Source organism: Phoca vitulina, unplaced genomic scaffold, assembly GCF_004348235.1.
Source record: "Phoca vitulina isolate PV1807 unplaced genomic scaffold, GSC_HSeal_1.0 scaffold2, whole genome shotgun sequence".
Classification (NCBI taxonomy): domain Eukaryota; kingdom Metazoa; phylum Chordata; class Mammalia; order Carnivora; family Phocidae; genus Phoca; species Phoca vitulina.
In genome coordinates, this window is record NW_022589705.1 from 28,090,979 (window position 1) to 28,111,826 (window position 20,848).

General features: G+C 38.0%; 1 protein-coding gene across 1 annotated transcript in view; it reads left to right on the forward strand.

The window, feature by feature from the left end:
- Positions 1 to 452: 452 nt before the first annotated feature.
- GTF2B (general transcription factor IIB) overlaps positions 453 to 20,848 on the forward strand; it is a 32,139-nt gene continuing 11,743 nt past the window's right edge. Inside the window, exons 1-2 of the mRNA XM_032424441.1 lie at positions 453 to 594; positions 5,093 to 5,199. Of these exons, the coding sequence (XP_032280332.1) occupies positions 578 to 594; positions 5,093 to 5,199 (124 nt within the window). The 5' untranslated portion in view covers positions 453 to 577. The remainder of the gene's footprint in view (positions 595 to 5,092; positions 5,200 to 20,848) is intronic.

A 20,848-nucleotide genomic window follows, 5' to 3' on the forward strand; every position in this document is an offset into this window, starting at 1 on the left:
TTGCACAGAAAGGAGAAGGAATGTGCCTAAGAAGAGACAGCTTGCTAGCTGATGACAGAGTCTGCATTGACACCTGTTCTGGCTGACCTAAGTGAATTTCTCTCTTTATTCCAAATTCCTTAAGTGGAATCGCCCCTCTGGGCAAGTAAGATTTGCGCTCAAACTGGCCTAACTGACAGCAGGCTGGGAGGTGGGTAGTAAACCCTCGGGAATGTGGGCTTTGCCCCCACCACGAAGGCCGGGTTGTCTTTGTATTTTAACTCAGTCCAGTTGAGGGTATCTTTGGTGTAGCCCGTTTGTAGAGTTGCCTTGAGAATTTTCCTAGGTAGTTTTGTTGATTCGCTCAGCAGCAGGGCAAATCACAGAAACGGAATAGGAAAATAAAAAAACGCAAAGCACGTGGCGTACAGAATCTCACTTTTCTTGGCCTTTCTCCCGACCCGTAGCCGCGCCCTATTACGACTGCGTGGGTGGCTCGCCTATAAAAGCCCGTCTTAGAGCGTCTCGTCGCCACAATCTCTTCCTGTTCTTGGTGCGTCTGTTGTGGCTTCTAGCTGGGACCGCAGTGGCCGTGAAGATGGCGTCTACCAGCCGGTTAGTATGTCCGGCCGAGCCGGGCTAGCTAAGGGGCGGGCGGAGAGTGCCAGAGCTGTCAGGCGGCCACCGGGGCTGTCGCGTCGGGCAAAGCGCTCGGGAGGTGCGGGGAGAGGCGGCGGACTGACTGGCCGAGCCGGACAAAGGCACTTCCAGACGGCAGGGCTGTCAGGGGTGTCGCAGGGGGTACCGAGCCGTCGGCGTTACCACTCCAGCGTCCCGGCTTGTTTTCTCACCCAGGCACCACCCTGTGGGGGCCCCTGTGTCCCCAGCCCCTGGTTTCGCGTCCTTTCTGAGTATTTTAACCGTGTTTTTTCTTGTTAATTTTTTCTACGCTTGTTTTTCTAGCCGTGGCTCAACCAGCCCACGATCCTTTCCAAAGAGCGGGAAAGGGTTAGTTCCAGGCCCTTATCGATCTGACAGCTAGAAAGTTAGGGACGTCAGCCTGATGGAAACTGATTACCATCCCAGAGGCCTTCTGAAATGGAAGCTAGGGCATTTCCGAAGAGTTGATAAGTTCCCTTCTAAGAGGTTTATTTTTTTACAAATGTCTTCTGCATACTCCTGAAGAAAATCTTTCCCGCAGAAAATTACTTACATATGCTGGGAAGTCACTCTAATATAGTCTTTAAAATGTGATGTACTCACATCTACAGGAAATGCGTGCAGAGCCCTTAGAGGCAGCCTTTAATCCTGTGATCTGAAAAATGCTTGTAGACCCTAATTATCTCTCTCATTACCACTATGAGGTAGATATTAGTATTTTTGAATCAGTGTAAACTGAGTCATGCCAGTGTTGACTTTTCCAAGGTTAGTGTTAGAACAAAGTGTAGAATCTCTTATCTATTTCCTGTTATCACACAATTGGCCTCTAGTTAACTCATAATGTATTGAAAGTATCAACTTAGTTCTATAGCCTCTGAGAGGTAACTGGCATAATTTCACTGAACTTGTTATCTATGGAATTGAGTTCCCAATGAAAGCCATTATCACAAAATAGCAAACTGAAGAAGTCCAGGTCCTTTTGTGTTAACTCCTAAGACTTACTGCTTTATGTTACTGTACTTAAAAAAAAAAAAAAGGTGTTGGTGGAGGCAGCATTAGGTAAAACAACTTGGAAACAACTCTTAAAGCCAATTGTTTACTGATTGTAATTGTGTGATTGAATGCTCAATCATTCTATCTGGGTGTGGCTCTGTTGGGAAAGCCTTCCTTGTAGGTAAGTGGAAAACTTCAGCTACCCAAAGACACCTAAATACGACTTATGTTCTCTTATGGCAGTAGATCTGGATGGTCAGTGTGGTCATATTTGGGCATAGCTTTTCCGTATAATAGGACAGGAAATTGTGTTTGTGAGAAAAATTTGCAGCAGTTAAATATAGTAAGTTCATGTGATAGATTCTTTACCAAAAGAATACACTTTCCTTTGTGTGCCTTTATTTTCTTCATTTGTTAAAAAATAATCTTTGAAATAAATTTTTTCTGGACACGTCCAGGTCTTAAATATATGTGTCATTGCAGTTGTCCATCTCGAGTTTTTCTACCAGTGAGAACAAAGGTAAATGTTAGTATTTCTGCCTTTAGCTTTTTTCCCCCTGAGGAAGATGCAGTTACTAGGTTATGAAACTGCCCGGTGTTTTCACAGAGAAAAGCACAAATGTTGTCAGTTCAAATCTAAACTCCACCACTATTCTGTGATTTTAGGCTAATCATTTTCTGAGCTTAATCTTTAGAAGGGAAATAACCCTTATTTTGCAGGTTTGCTTTGAAGATTAATAATATATATGTAGCACTAGATACACAGTAGGCACCCAATAAGTGATAGCTATAAAGTGAGATTTGGATTTATCTGGCTCCTTAGGGACTCTAAATTGTTTTAATGTCATTGGTGGTTGTTTACTTCATTCTTTCCCTTTCATTTCTCTCTCTTACTTCCCCCACTACCCTACTCTTGTGGTTCCTCTTTTGTATTACTCCTGTGGGTATTCTGATTAAAGTTGACTACTTTATTGTGATTTATTTTATTTTGGATAGGTAACACACACAAATAGTGCAAAAACAAGAAGAAAAGTGAAAAGCAGTTTTTTTCTTCTCTAGCTCTCAGCCATCTAATTCTCCCCCAAAGCAGCCATTGTAACCTGTTTCTTCGTGTTTTCCTAAGGATTCTGTGGTTTAACAAGCATGGTTAACAAAGAGCGCTAACCTTTCTTCTTCCCCCAAAGTCTGTTGTAAACACTGTTTGTTACCTTGCTTTTTACCTTTTTCGTGAAGTTAGCACACACATTTTAAGTGCACAGTTCAGTTACAAAATGAGCACACACACATAGCTACCACCCAGGTCAAGAAATTAAATACCACTGGCATCCTGGAAGCCTCCTTGTGACCTCAGCCATTACCCCCTTTCCAAAGATAACCACATCCCAACTTCTAACACGATAGATTTGTTTTGCCCACTTTAAAGTTTATATAAATGGCCTGTGTTTTCCTCTATGTTTAGTTTCTTTTGATAGCATTTTGGGAGTTATCTTTTTTACTGAGTATAACTGTAATTCATATTTTTTTCCATTTTTGTATAAAATCCCTAGGGGCACCTGGGTGGCTCAGTCAGTTAAGCATCGAACTTTTGGTTTTGGCTCAGGTCATGATCTTCTCCCTTGTGGGATCGAGCCCTGTGTCGGGCTCTGTGCTCAGTGTGGAGTCTGCTTCAGATTCTCTCTCCCTCTCCCCCACACTTTTTCTCTCCTTTCTCAAATAAAATCTTTAAAAATCCCTAACTTACTCTTTTTACTTAGCGTATCTTTGAGATGTTTACATATCATTTATATACATGCACAAGATACTTTTTAATAGTGCAAAATATATTAGTCCTTATCTTTGTATGCTGTGTGCCATATGGCTGCCTCTTTGTAATTACTTTTATTCTGCTAAGAATTTCCTTTATTTCAACATAGTTTTTCATAATTTATACTAATTTCTTAATTTATTTGTCATAAGGTATTAAAATATTTCCCTAATAGGAATTTATGGAATAAGTGTGACTATAAAACAAACCTCTATTCCTCCATTTTCCCAATGAAAAGATCCAAGACGTGTTTTGGTTAATTTGAATATATACATTTTGGGAATGTGGGTTATTAGTTTTTCAGTGGGAATCACCTATGTTGAGAGTTAACATTCTGAATTATATTTGTTGACATTAGAAAATTTATCCAAAACCACAAATATCTGCTTACTTACTGTAAGAATGGTTAATGATGTCTTTTAAATGTATATTTGTGGGGGTTTTTTGTTTTTGTTTTGTTTCTTAAAGATTTTATTTATTAGCACATGTGTATGAGAGTGAGACAGTGAGAGAGAGAATGAGAGCAGGGGGAGGGGGAGAGGGAGACAGAGACTGAAACGAGGGACTCCATCCCAAGACCCTGGGATCATGACCTGAGCCGAAGGCAGACACTTAATGGACTGAGCCACCCAGGCACCCCTAGATATATATTTGTGATGGCCATAACAACCTTGTGCTGTAGTATTTCAAGTGAACTTTTAAAGAGGGCTTATTTTCTATGATACCAAACACTTATGATTGTGAGGGAATTAACTACTAAATCTATGTTAAATATCTTTGTTGCTCTTTATTTCATTTTAATTTTTATTTTTTTAAAGTAAGCTCTATGCCCAATGTGGGGCTTGAACTCACAGCCCTGAGATCAAGAGTCAGGTGCTCTCCCCACTGAGCTAGCAAGACACCCCTCTTTGTTGCTTTTGTAAAACTGATACTTTTGTGTCATTTAAGATTGATTTGTCTTCCCCAAACTGCTTTATTTTCAAAATAGAATAATTGAGCAAATTAGTACTATCACAAATAGATTAAAAAGTACCTTTTGAAACCATTTCTTGAATGGTAGCAAACTCATTTTTTGGACTAAATGAAATCCTCAGGTCTTAAGTTCAGCAGAGACACATCTACCACCGTCCTCTATCTACCTGTTAGGTTTGGTGTACTATTCTAAATCTATTACTAAAATATCCAGCAAGTAGAAAAAAAAAAACAGACTTGAAATTTATTCTCCAACCAGAGAAATAAGTGGTAGGTCACACAACCAGATGATTATATGTAAATGTCACAGGTTATTATGGTAGCTACTCATTTCTATGCTAATCAAGATTTTTAAAAATCTTAGTAGCCTACCTGTTAAGAGGTAGCCTACCTGTTAAGAGAAAAAAGACTTACTTTCCATTTAGGTTTTTAAAGCCTTCCATGTCTGCAAACCTAACTGTTCTTAGAAAAAACAATTCTAATGGAATCTGTTAATTACTAGCTGGAATTAAAAGTTACCTAACTGGTTTACTTTGAAGATTTAGCTTAAGTGTATTATACATGTACAGTATTGGGAAAGTGTTCAAAATCTTTCTTTACCCTTCTTCCCCCCAAAAGACTACTTTGTTACATATTGGTTGGGAGAATATAAAAAGTTCTTTTTTTTTTTTTTTCCCCATTTAGCTTGGATGCTCTTCCAAGAGTCACGTGTCCAAACCATCCAGATGCGATTTTAGTGGAGGACTACAGAGCTGGTGATATGATCTGTCCAGAATGTGGCCTGGTTGTAGGTAAGCAGTTATTATGGTTTTAATTGAAATCACTATTTTGGGTACTTTGCTTTTGTATATTTCCCAAAGTTTCTTTTAATGAATACATTTTGATTTTTTTCCCTGCAGGTAATTATTTATACAACTAACAAACAAGAAGAATTAGGAAAAAAAACAAGAGTAAAGTCAGAGATACCATATTTTATTGTCTATACAAATGTATATATTTCATAATGTGGGGTATGAAGGAACATTTAAAATTGAGACAACCAATCCAAAAGAAAAGGCCCTCAGTCCTTAGTCTTTGGAGTCCTTAGTCTTTTTTTTTTTTAAGATTTTATTTACTTGAGAGAGAGAGCGAGAGCGAGAGAGCACTCGAGTGAGCACAGAGAGAGAGGGAAAAGCAGACTCCCCAGAGCAGAGAGCCCAACGCAGGGCTTGATGATCTCAGGACCCCAGATCATGACCTGAGCCAAAGGCAGATGCTTCACTGACTGAGCCACCCAGGCATCCCTCCTGAGTCCTTAATCTTAAATATTTGATGGGGTGCTGGGGTGGTGGTGGTGAAACTTGTGTATATGAAATAATGAATAAGGTGTGCCTGGATGGCTCAGTCAGTTAAGCATTCGACTCTTGGTTTTGGCTGAGGTCATGATCTCAGGGTTGTGGGATCCAGCCCCACATTAGGCTCTGTGCTCAGCGTGGAGTGTGCTTGAGATTCTCTCTCCCTATCCCTCCCCCTCTGCCCCCTCTCCCTCTCTCTGTCACTCTCAAAATAACTAAGTCTTTAAAAAAAATGAGTAAATTTAATCTAACTTTTGTGGCTTTTAGATATTTAAACAAGATTTGTTTTAGGGTAATAAAGGTATATCTGTACTGAGTCTCATCCAAGGCCTTTCAGTTAACAGAGCCAATCACTTATATAGAATGATTTATTTATGAATTTCTGGTATAAAATTGTCAAAAATACTGCTTAAAATTTTCATTTTGTTCCTACTTGCTCACTTATCCAGATATGTAGCCAAATTTTGAATAGAGATGGTCTGTTCAAAAATTATTCTTATGGTGGGGTTGCAGCCAGTGCCTGAAAAAAGGAGTAATACTTAGCCATTTGAAATACTTAGAAATGAAAGTGCTAGTAGGATTATGGGACGTATAACAGAAACATTGGTGGTGATATATTACGGAATTGTCTTACTTGGAGACATCTGTAATATTCGTCCAAGTAGGCTGCTCGCCTCAGACCTCCAGTGGGAGTTTTAAATCATAGAGAGTCGCTAATAGGAACTAAAATCCACTTAAAATTAATTGAATTCTACTCAGTAAGCAATATTAATAGCTTATATATGCTGGGCACTGTTTTAAATGATTTACATATTCACTCAGTTTATCCTCAGAGAAACCTTTGAGGTGAGTACTAATATTATGTTCATGTTAGAGATGAGAAACTGAAGTTTAGTGTGGCAGTGAAGCTCCACTGTCTACATGGAGTCAAATTTCTATCCTAGATTGCCTTTCATAGTAAAATGAGTTCAGTGTGAGATAGGCATACTATGACCCACCACCTATTTTATATTTGACCTGCCTGCTAAGAATGGCTTTTACATGTTTAAGTGGTTGAAGAAAATCCAAAGAATAGTAACATTTGGGGACATATGAAAATAATATCAAATTCAGATTTCAGTATCCATACATAAAGTTTTACTGGACACAGCCACACTTGCTTGGTATCTGTTGTCTATGACTGCTTTCACACTGTGACACCAGGATTTAGTAGTTGCAGCAGAAACCAGATGTGATGTTCTCATCACGTCATACTGCTGCCCAGTGCACTATAAATCCCAGTAATGTAGTTACAACTCCTCAGCATCTTGAGTACAAAGCCTGTCTCCATACTGCAACATTTTGTTACCATTGCATACCCATTGTGTCAAAAAAAAAAAAAAGGCAACTTTGAATGTCATGCTTTTAAGGTACAGTGGAGTGTGGGTTATTTTGTTATTGAATTAGATGGCAAAGCACTGTATTTATTATGCAGTGAAACTATAGCTCTGCTAAAAGAGTACAGTAACCTTTGACATTACCAGATAAACACTCATCATGCCAACTCAGTAAAAACAATGATCAGAAAATTTAGAAAATGTAAAGTGGAACATCTCATCATAGCAGAATTTCTTCACCAACATCAAAGAATAAAAATAAGGCTGCAGTTAAAGTAAGTTTCTGAGTGGCTTATTTGTAGCCCATGCAGGGAAAGCCATTTACCAATGATGAGTTAATTAATTCGTGCTTGATTGTGGTAGCTGAAGAATCATGTCCAGAAAAAATAAACTTATTTAAGACGATTAGCCTCTCTGCAAAAACAGTTGCTTGAAGAGTTGAGGACTTTGGGAGCAACATCAATAGTTAAAAGTCCAGGCAAATTTCAAGTATTTTTCCTGGACTCTTGATGACTAGCTAGATGTTACTGAGTTGTTTATTCAAGGTGTCAGTGTAGAGTTTTTAAGAGTTTGAATCATCTGCATGGAACAACTACAGGAGAAACTATTTTTAAAGAGTTACAAAAATGCTAATTCAGTACAACCTGAAGGGGAATCTGCTAAGATGTGTTACAACTGATCCTGGAAAAATGCATGTGGAAGAAGACTTAGTAGGAGAAATTTACAAAGATTGTGAAAATGTAAGATTTTTAAAGCCTGTAGTTCTTTGTTGTATTCATCAGCCGATACATTGTAGAAAAGGTTTGAATCTCTCACATAACTGATCAGTAACAGTATCAGTAGTGAACTTCATTCACTCTCATGGACTTAACTGTCATCACTTCAGTGAATCATTGTCAGAAATAGAAGCTGAATATCTCGACTTGCCTACCACACAGTAATTTGATAGCTTAGCAGTAGCAAAGTTTTCTTGTAATTGTTTTTGAGCTCAGGGCCAAGTTGAAATTTTTCTGAATCCAGTACTGCTTTCAGCCACTGCTGTTGAACACCGAATGGCTTTAGAAATTAGCTTTTGCTGCAGACTTGCTAATATTAATTAATTCAGCCTAGAATTGTAAGGCAAAACAGTGCCTATATGTTAAAATGGCACTGTAGTAAAGTCAGTTTCACAACAACTAACATTATTTGAATCACAAACAATGTCAAATTACTTTAATGTATTTTATATACTTTCATTGCTGTCAGAAGTTAAAACAGGAACTAGGATCTTCATTCCCACACAGATCTGCAGCAGGTATATTTTCCAGACTCAAACTATATTTTAATCAGTGCTTTTCAGACCTGGATGCAAAGGAAATTTTCACATTTCAGAATCCGTTTAACTCTGCAATTAAGGAGCTCCCACCTAACCTTCAATTGGGAGTGATTAATCTACAATGTAATGACATGTTAAAAGGCAAAATATCAGAAGAATGTAATAAAATTCTATAAATGCCTTTCAAGCAATGAATATGCTCAATTAAAATCATATGCTTGCAGATTAATATCAGTATTTGGCAGTACTTATCTGTGTGTGCAAAAGACTTTTTTAAAAATGAAATACATAAAATCCTGTTAATACAGCATTGACAGATGAACATTTGTAATTGATTTTGATGATAGAGAACGCTAACTGAATTCCAATTAAGTGAAATACTATCACCCCAAGAGAGAATTCTATTTTTTCTCAGTAGTAGATATGTATTATAACAAACTATTATATTTTAATTTTTAATTTTAATTTCATCAATAAAAAATTAGTGGAGTTTTCCTCTTTATGTAAGTGCCGCAGTTTAGGCTCTTGACCCACAAAACCTAAAATATTTACTATATGGCCCTTTACAGAAAATGTTTGCCGATTAAGTTAAATGAGAGCATTCTAATTCCACAGTATTAAGATCAAACTGATAGTATGTCAGAGTGAGGCAGAGACAGAAGACTGAAGATCATTTCAGCTTCTTGGCTCTCCTAAATGTAGTCATTTAAAATAGTGCAGAAATTTTGCATCAGCCCTTCCATCAGCTTCACTTCTACTTCAGACTAGCAAGATAGTTGTGTAAGATGAACCAGCTGGAGAAGGAATATCTAATTCACAAGGCTTACATGCTTTTTTGTGGTTGGAATCCCTAATTTTTACTTGCATTTTTCTGCTTATATCAAACCAAAGGAAGTTAATTTTCTTTTAGTTTGCTTTATTTACTTATTAGTCTTGAACACCAGCATTGGAACTACTATATTTTATGCTAACTAAAGCAATTAGCCTAATTGTGAGGCTTGAAAATTAAAAAATATAATCTGATTAAACTTCCTTTCTATATACAGAAATATCTTTTTGTGATAATTGGTTTTTCTGACATAAAATGTAACACCTGTGGTTTTTTTTTTTTTTTTTAAGATTTTATTTATTTATTTGACAGAGAGAGAGGGAGAGCACAAGTAGGCAGAGAGGCAAGCAGAGGGTGAGGGAGAAGCAGACTCCCCGCTGAACAGGGAGCCCGATGTGGGGCTCAATCCCAGGACCCTGGGATCATGAACTGAGCCAAAGGCAGATGCCTAATGACTGAGCCACCCAGGCGCCCAGTAACACCTGTTTTAAAATAGACAGTAGCTTCATTCACATATTTGTGGTTCAGTGTATAACTTAACCTGCAGTGTGTCCTGCAAGTGAATAATCTATTCCGTGAGGGTGGGCAGGCAAGAGTCTGCTAATAAAGTTCCGTTTTGCTGAAGAGATCATCAAATTATGTTGAAAAGAGCTTAAATGAACATGACAGTCTGTGAGTCTAAATTTTAAAAATACATGTGCATGTGTACATATATACACAAACACATACATTGCTGTCATAGATTGATCATAAATTGAGATTGTATTATATATTTAATTGGCTTTGCATCAACTTGTTGGTTTAAAGGCATATGCTCTCTGTTGCCAGCTCAGTTCTGCCTTTATCTCTTATGCTATGGAGACAAGGAAGAAATTAGTCTGGGCCAATATTCTGCAATCCACTAAGGGCATAAAATTTGTGGCTTTTTTCACATTTGAGATATTGATGTTCATAATAGAGATTTAAATTCACGTGTCATCATGTGCTTCCTAATAAATAATCTTGGTTTACATGGTTTGAATGTGCTTGCCGTAACATTTTACCTTTTATGAAACTTTTCAGATTATACCATTTTATTGAACAAGCTTTTTCAGTAGCTTCTGATTTAAATAATCAGACAACTTTAGAAACTGGAACTCTTAGAATTGGTTTTCTTGACAACTATATACTTAATATTTAACTTGTGCTTAAACTTAGGGCAGCCTGTTGTCACTATAACTCCTCTTAATTTCCAGCTCAACACTAGATATTGCTTAGTTGTTATCTTCAGAGCCATATATTACCCCTCTCAACAGAGCCCATGACTACCACCTTTTTTAGTGAAATAATTTCATAATACAAAAAAAAAACTTACATGATTATAAACTGCCTTTTCTTCAGTCTCTAACAACACTCTTCTCATTGTCCTTCAAGCCTTCATTCATAGGATTCTTGAGGCCCACCACTCAGTCTCAAAACCAGTGCCTAAAGTGTTTTAGGTTTTTCTTAAACAACATCATACTTTTAGGAACCAGTTTCTGTTTCAATTACATGACAAACTACTTGAGAACTTAACGGTTTATACCAGCCATTTTAGTTGATTATGATTTTATGGGTCAAGCTGGACCTGGAGGATCCACTTCCATGATGGCTTTTTCTTTTTCTTTCTTTTCTTTTTTTTTTTTTTTTTTTTAAGATTGTATTTATTTATTTGACAGAGAGAATACAAGCAAGGGGAGCATCAGAGGGACAGGGAGAAGCAGGCTCTCCCTGCCGAGTAGGGAGCCCAATGCGGGGCTCAGTCCCAGGACCCTGGGATTATGACCTGAGCCAAAGGCAGACACTTAACCAAGCCACCCAGGTGCCCGCTCCCCACATGATGGCTTTCTCTCCTACATTTCTGCCTCTTCTCTGCCCTTTGGCCTCTCCATACAGATGTGCCATGCTCTAGAGTTTTGCCATAATTGTGTCAGAGTAGTCATATTTCATACATGGTGGTTGATTTCCAAGAGAAATACCCCAAGAGCATGTGTTTCAAGAGCATGGAAGCTGGACTCAGGTAGTTAAGGACAATGCCTGGAATAGGATCACTTCTGCATTCTATTAGAACAGTCATAGGGCCCACCTAGACTGGAAGGGGTGGAGAAATAGGTACCCCCTCAGTGTGAGATAGATAAGGTCATGTTTCTGAAGAACATATTGATGAGAGATATTATTGCTGCCATCTTTGGAAAATACAGTTTGTCAAACATTCAGTGTCTTTTAATTTTTTTCCCCCATATTTAAGTGGTTGTGTGATATTTAGTTTCATCTGTAACTTGGGTTGTTCCCAATATTTTGTGGCTATTTTTAATACTATTTAACTTGTAATAACTGTCTAATTGACTAGGAAAAGTCAATTTTTTATTTGAATTACAGGATTTTTATTTTAAACATGGAAAGTGTTATGAGTTGTCATTGGCTATTTAACCTTACCAGTGATCCTTAGGATATTGGTAGTGATCTCAAAATAAGGCCAATTTTTAAAGCAAAGCTTTGTCATTTCTGTCATGAAACTATTGGCTCTAACAGCACTGTTTTGTGGGGTTTTTTCCCCCCAAATCCTAATTGTGATTGTGTCACTGTAAAAATTGAGCACTAGGTGGCAGTGTAATCATATTTAGATTATCAATTTGTTCATAAATTTGACCTTGTACATTGTTTATAGTCAGCAAAGTATTAGGTTAGCAAGCTGCTGTAATAGTTATTAAAACACAAAATTGGTGGGCGCCTGGGTGGCTCAGTCGTTAAGCGTCTGCCTTCGGCTCAGGTCATGATCCCGGGGTCCCGGGATCGAGTCCCACATCGGGCTCCCTGCTCGGCGGGAAGCCTGCTTCTCCCTCTCCCACTCCCCCTGCTTGTGTTCCTGCTCTCGCTATCTCTCTCTCTGTCAAATAAATAAAATCTTTAAAAAAAAAAAAAATAAATAAAAAATAAAAAAAAAAAACCACAAAATTGGTTATGACTTTTATAAATTAGGATTTCAAATAACGTGGTGTTTAGATCTACTGGTATCATTTCTAGTTAAAGCTACTTTTTATGTGCCATTTAAAACTGAAGTCTTTCATTGTTCTTAAAAGGAATATAAGGAAAATACCAGAAAATAGTATAGGTGGATTTGAATGAGAAAAATGAGCCAATTTGACCTCTCCTTCTTAAAGTCTTTCTGGATATTGTTTATACCAGTGCATCTAAAGCATGAATGTACATTAAGAATCAGCTGTTTAAAGATTCCAGACCCCGGGGCACCTGAGTGGCTCAGTCGTTAAGCATCTGCCTTCGGCTCAGGTCATGATCCCAGGGTCCTGGGATTGAGCCCCGCATCGGGCTCCCTGCTCGGCGGGAAGCCTGCTTCTCTCTCTCCCACTCCCCCTGCTTGTGTTCCCTCTCTCACTGTGTCTCTCTGTGTCAAATAAATAAATAAAATCTTTAAAAAAAAAAAAAGAAAAAGATTCCAGACCCCATTTCTAGAAATTCTAGCTCAGGTCATACATCGGTAACATTAAGAAACACAAATTTGTACTATTAACTTTACAATTTACCACATTTTTTTGAGATCTTCTGTACTTTTAGAGTTTTCATCTTTGTTTTCATGTTTTCCATGTCTCCAGACTGCAAATTCCTATAGGGCAGATATCTTACGTGTGTCCATAGTTCCTAGTATAACTAGTGGCCTTCGAATCCAGGCTTGGCTCTACTAGTTAATGAGCTATGGAACTATAACCAAGTTACACAATTTCTCCAAGTTTAACTTTCTTCATGTGTAAAATAAGTCGTGACTCCCCCTCCCCCACCTCCAAAACAGGCAGCAGGTACCATACATCTCAGAATTGTTAGGAATTGTTAAAAATCGAATGAATGTATTAAATGTATAATGTGAAATTTCAGTGATACATATTTTGGGGGTACAAGTACTCCTTTTTTCTTAACCTCATAGAAAAAGGTTATTCTAAGTCTGAGCTGCCGTTCATCATAGCAAGTCAGTTGCAAGATATGTTTGAGTGGGTCTAGCATATGGAGTGCTCTCCAACTGTAGCATTTTAAAGATTTCCGGATTACCATCTTTAAATCTGCATTATAGTGTTTCCTAAAGGAAAAAATTCAGGAATATTCACTTTCAAATTCTTGCTTTGGCACCTCTTCTAAGGCCTCAGAGACAGCCTTCTTACCTAGTTTAGAATTTTTAATTTAGATGCTACTTAAGCAACAGAGAATTACTAACTTGGTCAGCACAACCACTCTTGGAGGGAAACTGAGGCTTGGAGTACTTAGGTAATTAGCTCAAGATTTCACATCTAGTAAGTGACAGAGCCACTCAAATCCCAATCTGTAGGATTTAACAAGCCTGTTTCTGTTAAGGCACTGTGCCAGTCAGGGAGAGGGATAGAAGGATTAGATGCTCTAAGCAAGCTCTGGAGCAGCTCTTCGGCTAGTGTGTGGAAAGGAGGAGGGTGCATTAATACAACACAGCATGGTAAAAGTTCTATTCCAGAGCTTCCAAGTTTGGTGAGAACACAAAGGAAGGAAGCAGTGACTTCCTGGGGAAATTACTGTTGAATTTACATTGAAACATGATCATTAAGTATGGGTAAGGGTTTATGGAGGGAAGGTCATTCCAAGTGGAGGGAAAAAAAAACGTGCCCCATAGGATAGAGGCCTGCAGGTGTTAGTTTATGAATGACTCAAATTATCGTGACCGAGGTTAGGATGCACCTTCCGTCAGAGCTGCAGTTCCTTAGCTTAGATGTTGTTGCTGCAAACCTACCTGTATCTGAGGAGAAAAGAGCTATATTCAGGTTCTCCGGGATGGAATTTACAAGGCATTTTCCTTTCCAAATGGCTTTCCAAATGGTAACTATACTCTTGACTTGTAGAGTTTTTTGTTTTTTCCAAGTATGTTGATCAGATATCTTTTGAGAATTGTCTCTGATGCAAGCTTTCTGTTAAGAATGTACAGTAACCCTAAAGTCAAGATTCTTTGAAATAGCATAAGGAGGAATGATAGGAAGGGCTAGATGACTGAGGAAGGTGTGGAAGCTAAGGATGCATTTCATTTTCAGCATTAGATTTAACACATACAGTGTGTTGACCTAAACAGTTTTCCAAAGCATCCTAATTTTTTTTTTTTAATTAAAAAACTCAATGCTTAGGGCTTGTCCACCTTGAATAATACATTCTGATTATTGAACTTTTAGACTTGGCGTGTTTTGGAAAATTTTATAGTTTCAAATTAAATGGTTTTAATTAATCTACCTTTTGAAAACAAGTAATTTGAGAATGTTGTTCTAAGACTCCTACTTCTGAATTCTCTACCACTGGTTATATACCAAAATGCTCAAATCACTTTCCGGGAAGATAGCAGAAAGAACTGAAATTTAGGGTGATTCCTCTTAATACTCTTTTTAAAAATTCCTTTATTAATTTACAATAAGAAACAAAAACATTCTGAGTCTAGGTCAGGCCTAGAAGATCAGACTCTCTAGGGTTGGCTTTCTGGCTGCTTTTGGTGTGTTGCAGTTTTCCCCTGCACTGTTTAGATTGTTACCATAAGCCATTCTGGTTTTAATAGTGTACTACAAAATAACTGGTTGGATTTATATTTATAGCTTGCATGGTAAAGAGGTTAGATATTTGTTTGTCTTGGTGTACTATTTCCTTTAGACTATAAGGCAAAGTGCCTTGGTTCTACAGGACATTCTTTCTCATCTCCTTTCTCTCCTACCCCATTATTCCTTGTAGTGGTAGAGGCCACTGGTTGTTGCCTGATTTCTCTTACCTCACTCTTGGTTTAGTAGTAGAATCCCCACGTTGTAACTGGGTGTGTGGCTGCCCAACTGGATTGTATTTCCCAGCTTCCCTTGCAGCTAGGTATGACCATGTGACCTAACCAGTGGGTTGTAAGTAGAATAGGTATGTGCAACTCTAGATCCTGCCACAAGGGATATACCTTCCCTTTTTCTCCTTCCTACTGGCTAGAATACAGACATGGTAAAGGGAACCACCAACAGGCATCTAATGCTGCAAACCCTAGTCATGATAAAGGTGGCTTATTAAAAAGATAGGAGGAGCCTGGGTCACACTAGTCCAGGACTGTTAACGGTGGACTGTTAATGTGAAAAAGTTCTATCTTGTTTTTGCTACTATTATTTTTGTTTTAATTACAAACCTGTATCCTTCCTAATAAGTTTCTAGAGTCGTCTTGGGAATTTATTTTATTTGGATCATCTGTTAACTGCCAGGGACTTCGGGTACCTGGAGAGACTGAGAATTCCTGGTGGCGGTGGATTGGAAGGTTTCTGACATGACTGCCACCACCGTACATGGATTTGATAGTTTTTCGGTACAGGATGGATAAGCAGAAAAGTCAGCGTGAGGCTTATGAATAAAAACTACAATGAAGAAGAACAGTGATCCAGTGGACTTAACAAAATTCTGCCCCTGATATAGTTTACTAGAAGAAGGTTAGAAAATAACTGATTTTTTGTAATCAGTGAAATAAAGCTTCAGTAATATTTCTATTAAATGTTTCAGAAAGAAATAAGGTAGCACAAGGAGACAAACACAGTAAAACTGTTATAGATAATAATTAGCTGACTTAACATTCTAGAAAATTGAATCAGTAAAGTGGAGAAGAAATCTGAATATGAAGAGTGAATGAGAAAGTGGTAAAGACAAGATAGCCATTATGGTACTACTTGAAGATCCAAGGGAATATGATAAAGTATTAAAGATACAACAGAAGGAAATGTTATATTTGTGGCAGAAGACCCTCAGGGTTGCAAATCAAGAATCCCTCACACCAGTGGGAGTGTATCTTTTAAACATTTAAAAAATGTCCTTAGTAAAGACTTGCAAAGAACCAACCGCTAAAGTTAACTGATTCCTCGGTTTGTTGTGTGACAGAAAAAGGAAGTCCTAGAACAGTCTTTTTTTATGAATGTATACATAAATCCCACAAAAGTGAGAGCTTAATTCTACTTGCTGATTGTCATGTGCAACAGCATTGATGACTGTTTGCTGATATTTCTGGTTCTTCTTTGAGCCACATGGTATGTTTATGCTTTTCCACCCCCTTTGAAGTTAAGCATCACTCCCTGACTGGCTGTGGCCAAGGGCATGTGAGAGGAAATGTTTTGAGAGTTTTGACAAGCGCTGTAGATATAAAATAGAAATGGAAGTTAAGCATTGGAAGAGGAACAAGTTCTTTGCTACTGATGGGATTCTATATCTAGAATATTCAGATCAAATTTTAAAAATTAATAGTCTATTAAAAGTGGCTGAATATAAGCATATAAAATATTATAGCAATTACTAGTTAGAAAATGGGATTTTTAACAGAAAAAAAATTAGATGTAGTCATAAATGTGACATACATACAATCTGAAAGAAGAGCTTGAGAAAGAGTATATTCCCTTGTCCAAGAAGATTGATAATTGTTCTTCCGTCCCCAAAATAATGGATAGGCTTGGTGCAGCTTAATTCAAAATCAGCAGTATTTTGGTGGGAGTGCATTTTTATTTGTAATGTACTGAGGTATACTTGCAGTATAACGCACGGATCCCAGATGTACAGTTTGCATCCTGACACTGCATATACCGGTGTAATCAGCACTCATCAAGATGTTTAGACCATTTCCTTCCATTCTCAGAAGTTCCCTTATGTTTCTTTCTAGTCCGTCACCTCTGTCCCCCAACCCAGCAGCAACCACTGTACTGATTTCTGTCTTCATAGATTATTTTGCCTGTTTTTGAACTTCCTATAATCAGAATCATATAGTATGGTTTTTTAGTCACTGACATTCTGGGGGCTCAGAATAGTGTTTTTGAATGCGTTTACATTACTGCATGTGTCATTAGTTTGTTTGCTGAGGGATATCCCATTGTATACATTTTCCTATTAATGGACATTGGGTTGTTCCCAGGTTTTAGTAACGTGAGTAATGCTGCTATGAACATTCTCGTAGGAGACTTTTGTAGGTAAATATTTAAGAGTGGAAATGCCAAATCATGAGGTAGGTGCCAAAGTAGTTGGTGTGAATGGTTTTGGCAGTTACTCTCAAGTTGTTCTTGAAAAATAAAGAGATGAAACTTACTCTCTTTAGAATATGGTAAAAATCTTAGTTCATTCTTTTTTTTTTTTTTTTTTAAGATTTTATTTATTTATTTGACAGAGAGAGAGCACAAGTAGGCAGAGTGGTAGACAGAGGGAGAAGAAGAAGCAGACTCCCCGCCGAGCAGGGAGCCCGATGCAGGGCTCGATCCCAGGACCCTGGGATCATGACCTGAACTGAAGGCAGACGCTTAACGACTGAGCCACCCAGGCGCCCCAGTTCATTCTCTTTAGACACTGCTCTAATATATAGACATGTGTGGAATATAGAATATACATATTGAGGGCGTTTACTTTTTTGGCTGAGGAACCTGATCGAAGTGGTAGCAGTCATATTCTAGATGGAGGAACAGTGCTGTTCTGTATATTATTGTAGTGGTATTATTTTTGGCTATTATAAATTTTCCTGTATAGACTTTCTATCTGGTGTTCATTTTACAAAAATCAGTGTTTGGTTAAGAACGAACCGGTAAAAGTTGGCGTGCTCCTCTGTTTCTAGAACATGAAAGGATATGGGAGGCTTTGTATGTGTGTGCGTGTTTGTGTGTATGTGTTTATCGGCAGGCTGCTGCTTTGCCAGAGGTTGATTATACCTAAACATTATGGCTGACTTGTGCACTTACTCTTGAAAAGATTATGTATTGCAGTTTTCTTCCAGAGCAACTTTTAAAATGCTGCCTCATTTAGGTTTTCTTCAAATGAAAATCCTTTATGCACTCTGATTTTTCTGAATGGTCTGCCCTGTTCTGTTACTCATGCACTTCATCTGATGGTCCAGTTATAGTTTCATGATATGCTATTTGAGTTATTTTGGAAATTTTATTTCTTATAAATGCTATGTTTTGAGCAGTAAAATGTAAAAAGAGGGAATGGCTCTTAGCACAAATCACAGATTATTGAATGAGTCATGTAGATTGTTCCCACGTATGTGGAAAAATTACATCACTACCAAGTTCTGGCTTTTCTATTTATACTATCCTAGGCCAGCTTCCCCTAACCCCCTTTTCCCCCTAATCCGTCTTTCTTTTTAAAGGCATTACGAAGCAACCAATAAAAGAAACTCATGGTAGGTTATTTTGGGGGCCAAAAGGAAAATGCTATGAAATAAAGTCAGGCAAGATGCTTCATCTTTCGATTTCTAGAGAGACTTAAAAGTTGTGAGCGTACCTCCCTACCTTTTCATTTATGCTGTTCTCTTAATACATTCTTTAAAAGATTACAAATTAATGATGACATTTGATTTTTTTTTTTTGAACTTAGAATTTAGCAAGTAACTCCAAATATGAAGGCCATAGTTTTTTGTTTTGCGCATGTTCTCTGACTAGGAAAGTTAGATTCACATTTTTCCCTTTGAAAACATAGTGCATGGGGCACCTGGGTGGCTCAGTCAGTTAAGCATCTGACTCTTGATTTCAGCATGCATCATGATCTCAGGATTGTGGGATCCACTGCATCTGGCTCCAGCTCGGCAGGGAGTCTGTCTGAGATTCTCTCTCTCCCTCCCACTCTGCCCCTTCTCTTCTCCCCCGACCCCTCTCCCAACTCATATGCGCCTTCTCTCTCTTTAAAATAAATTAAAAAAATGTTTTTTTAAAAAAAATGAAAACAGGTTCCTGGGTGGCTCAGTCAGTTAAGCGTCTGCCTTCAGCTCAGGTCATGATCCCAGGGTCCTGGGCTCCCTGCTCAGTGGGGAGTCTGCTTCTTCCTCTCCCTCTGCAGCAACCCCCCACTTGCTCTCTCTCATTCTTTTCACTTTCTCAAATAAATAAATTAATCTTAAAAAAAAAAAAGAAAACATAGTACATGGAGACATCAGAGTATCACTTTAATTGGTGGATGCTATTAAAGGGGCCAAACTGTTTAAAAATCTTGTTTTGTTGTTTATGATACAGATGTGGTGAATAGAGCTTTTCATGGAATGGGCACAATATGATTTAATTTTAGGAAAAAACCTACACATGAATTAAAAAGGCAGAAAATAGGGCACCTGGGTGGCTCAGTTGGTTAACCAACTGCCTTCGGCTCAGGTCATGATCCCGGAGTCCCAGGATCGAGTCCCGCATCGGGCTCCCTGCTCGGCGGGGAGTCTGCTTCTCCCTCTGACCCTACCCACTCTTGTGCTCTCTCTCTCAAATAAATAAATAAAATCTTAAAAAAAAAAAGGCAGAAAATATATATACCAAAATATTTACAGTGGTTTTCTCTGGTGTTGAGAATACAGGTAATTTTTTTTTTTGGTTATATATTTATATTAATATATATATATAGATAGGAAAGCATTATTATTCTTTTTATAAAAAGGAAGAAAAATCGGTCTCTTTAGAGTGGTCTCCTTGAGACAAGAGCCTTGTTTAGTTAATATTGCAATAAGACTTCAGTCTATAATTATAGGTTTTGTTACTTTCAGGTAAGTTTTAAAAATCTTAGAACTGCTTCCCAAGTTTAGTGATGTTTGTTTTTATGAGGAGGAAGCAGAGTAATCCATTCATGACGGTGCTATCCATTTAACCTTTCTGTCCTTATTTTGGGCCACCTGCTCAACCTTTCATCTACTGAAGTTGCGTTATAAACTGGTTTTCCCTGCTTCTGCCTTCCTTGGCCATTCTTAACTACATATAGGTATGGCACATGGGGACCCTACCTCTCATCTCAGTTCCCTTGTGACAGGAACACTTGATAGTCCAAGTGATGTCTGGTTACTCCCAAGTGATTGGAGTGTTCAAAGAAAAATAAAGTATTCCAAAACCATCAGGATTGAATGATTCCATTGCACATTTACCTGCTTTCTTAAATATAACACTAGGATTAGATTATGATTATTATATTTGGAGTATAAGCATTTTAATTAACTACATAGAAAATAGTTCAGAAGACTTAGCAGAGTCTACATAATTTCCTTCCTTCTTTTCTCTTTGCTGCCCCTCTGATCAAATACCTGTAGCAGAGTACTCTGCTACTTTCAAAGTCTAATGTGGAGACAAATGTTTTATAACTGGTGCCTCTCCTTATTCCCCTCACCAAAAGGAGCGAAATATCAGAATATCTGTCCTCTTATTTTCATTTTCATAGCAGCCAATAGCTAATATCAAGCACTCATTTTGAACTTTTTAATCACTTTACCTGCAATGTACCTGTATTCATTTATTTAATCTTTATAGTCTTTAAATTGTACGGTTGTTGGGGAAATTGAAAGTTGAGAAATGACATAATTCGTCCAAGGCTAAGTGGCCAGTGGTAGAGCCCATGCTCATAACCATTATGTTCATGACTGTCAGTACCAGAACGTCTTTTAATTGCTGAGGTAACGAATTTCTTCCGTTTCTTTCTCCTTTCTGTTCAGGCAGCAATGCAAATGGGCTGGTTCCTGCTTTCAGTTTTATCACACTTTGGTGGAAGAGCTGAGGCTTTACAGATGCAGTAGGGAACAGCAGGTTTTGGGATCTGAGGCACATTTCAGTT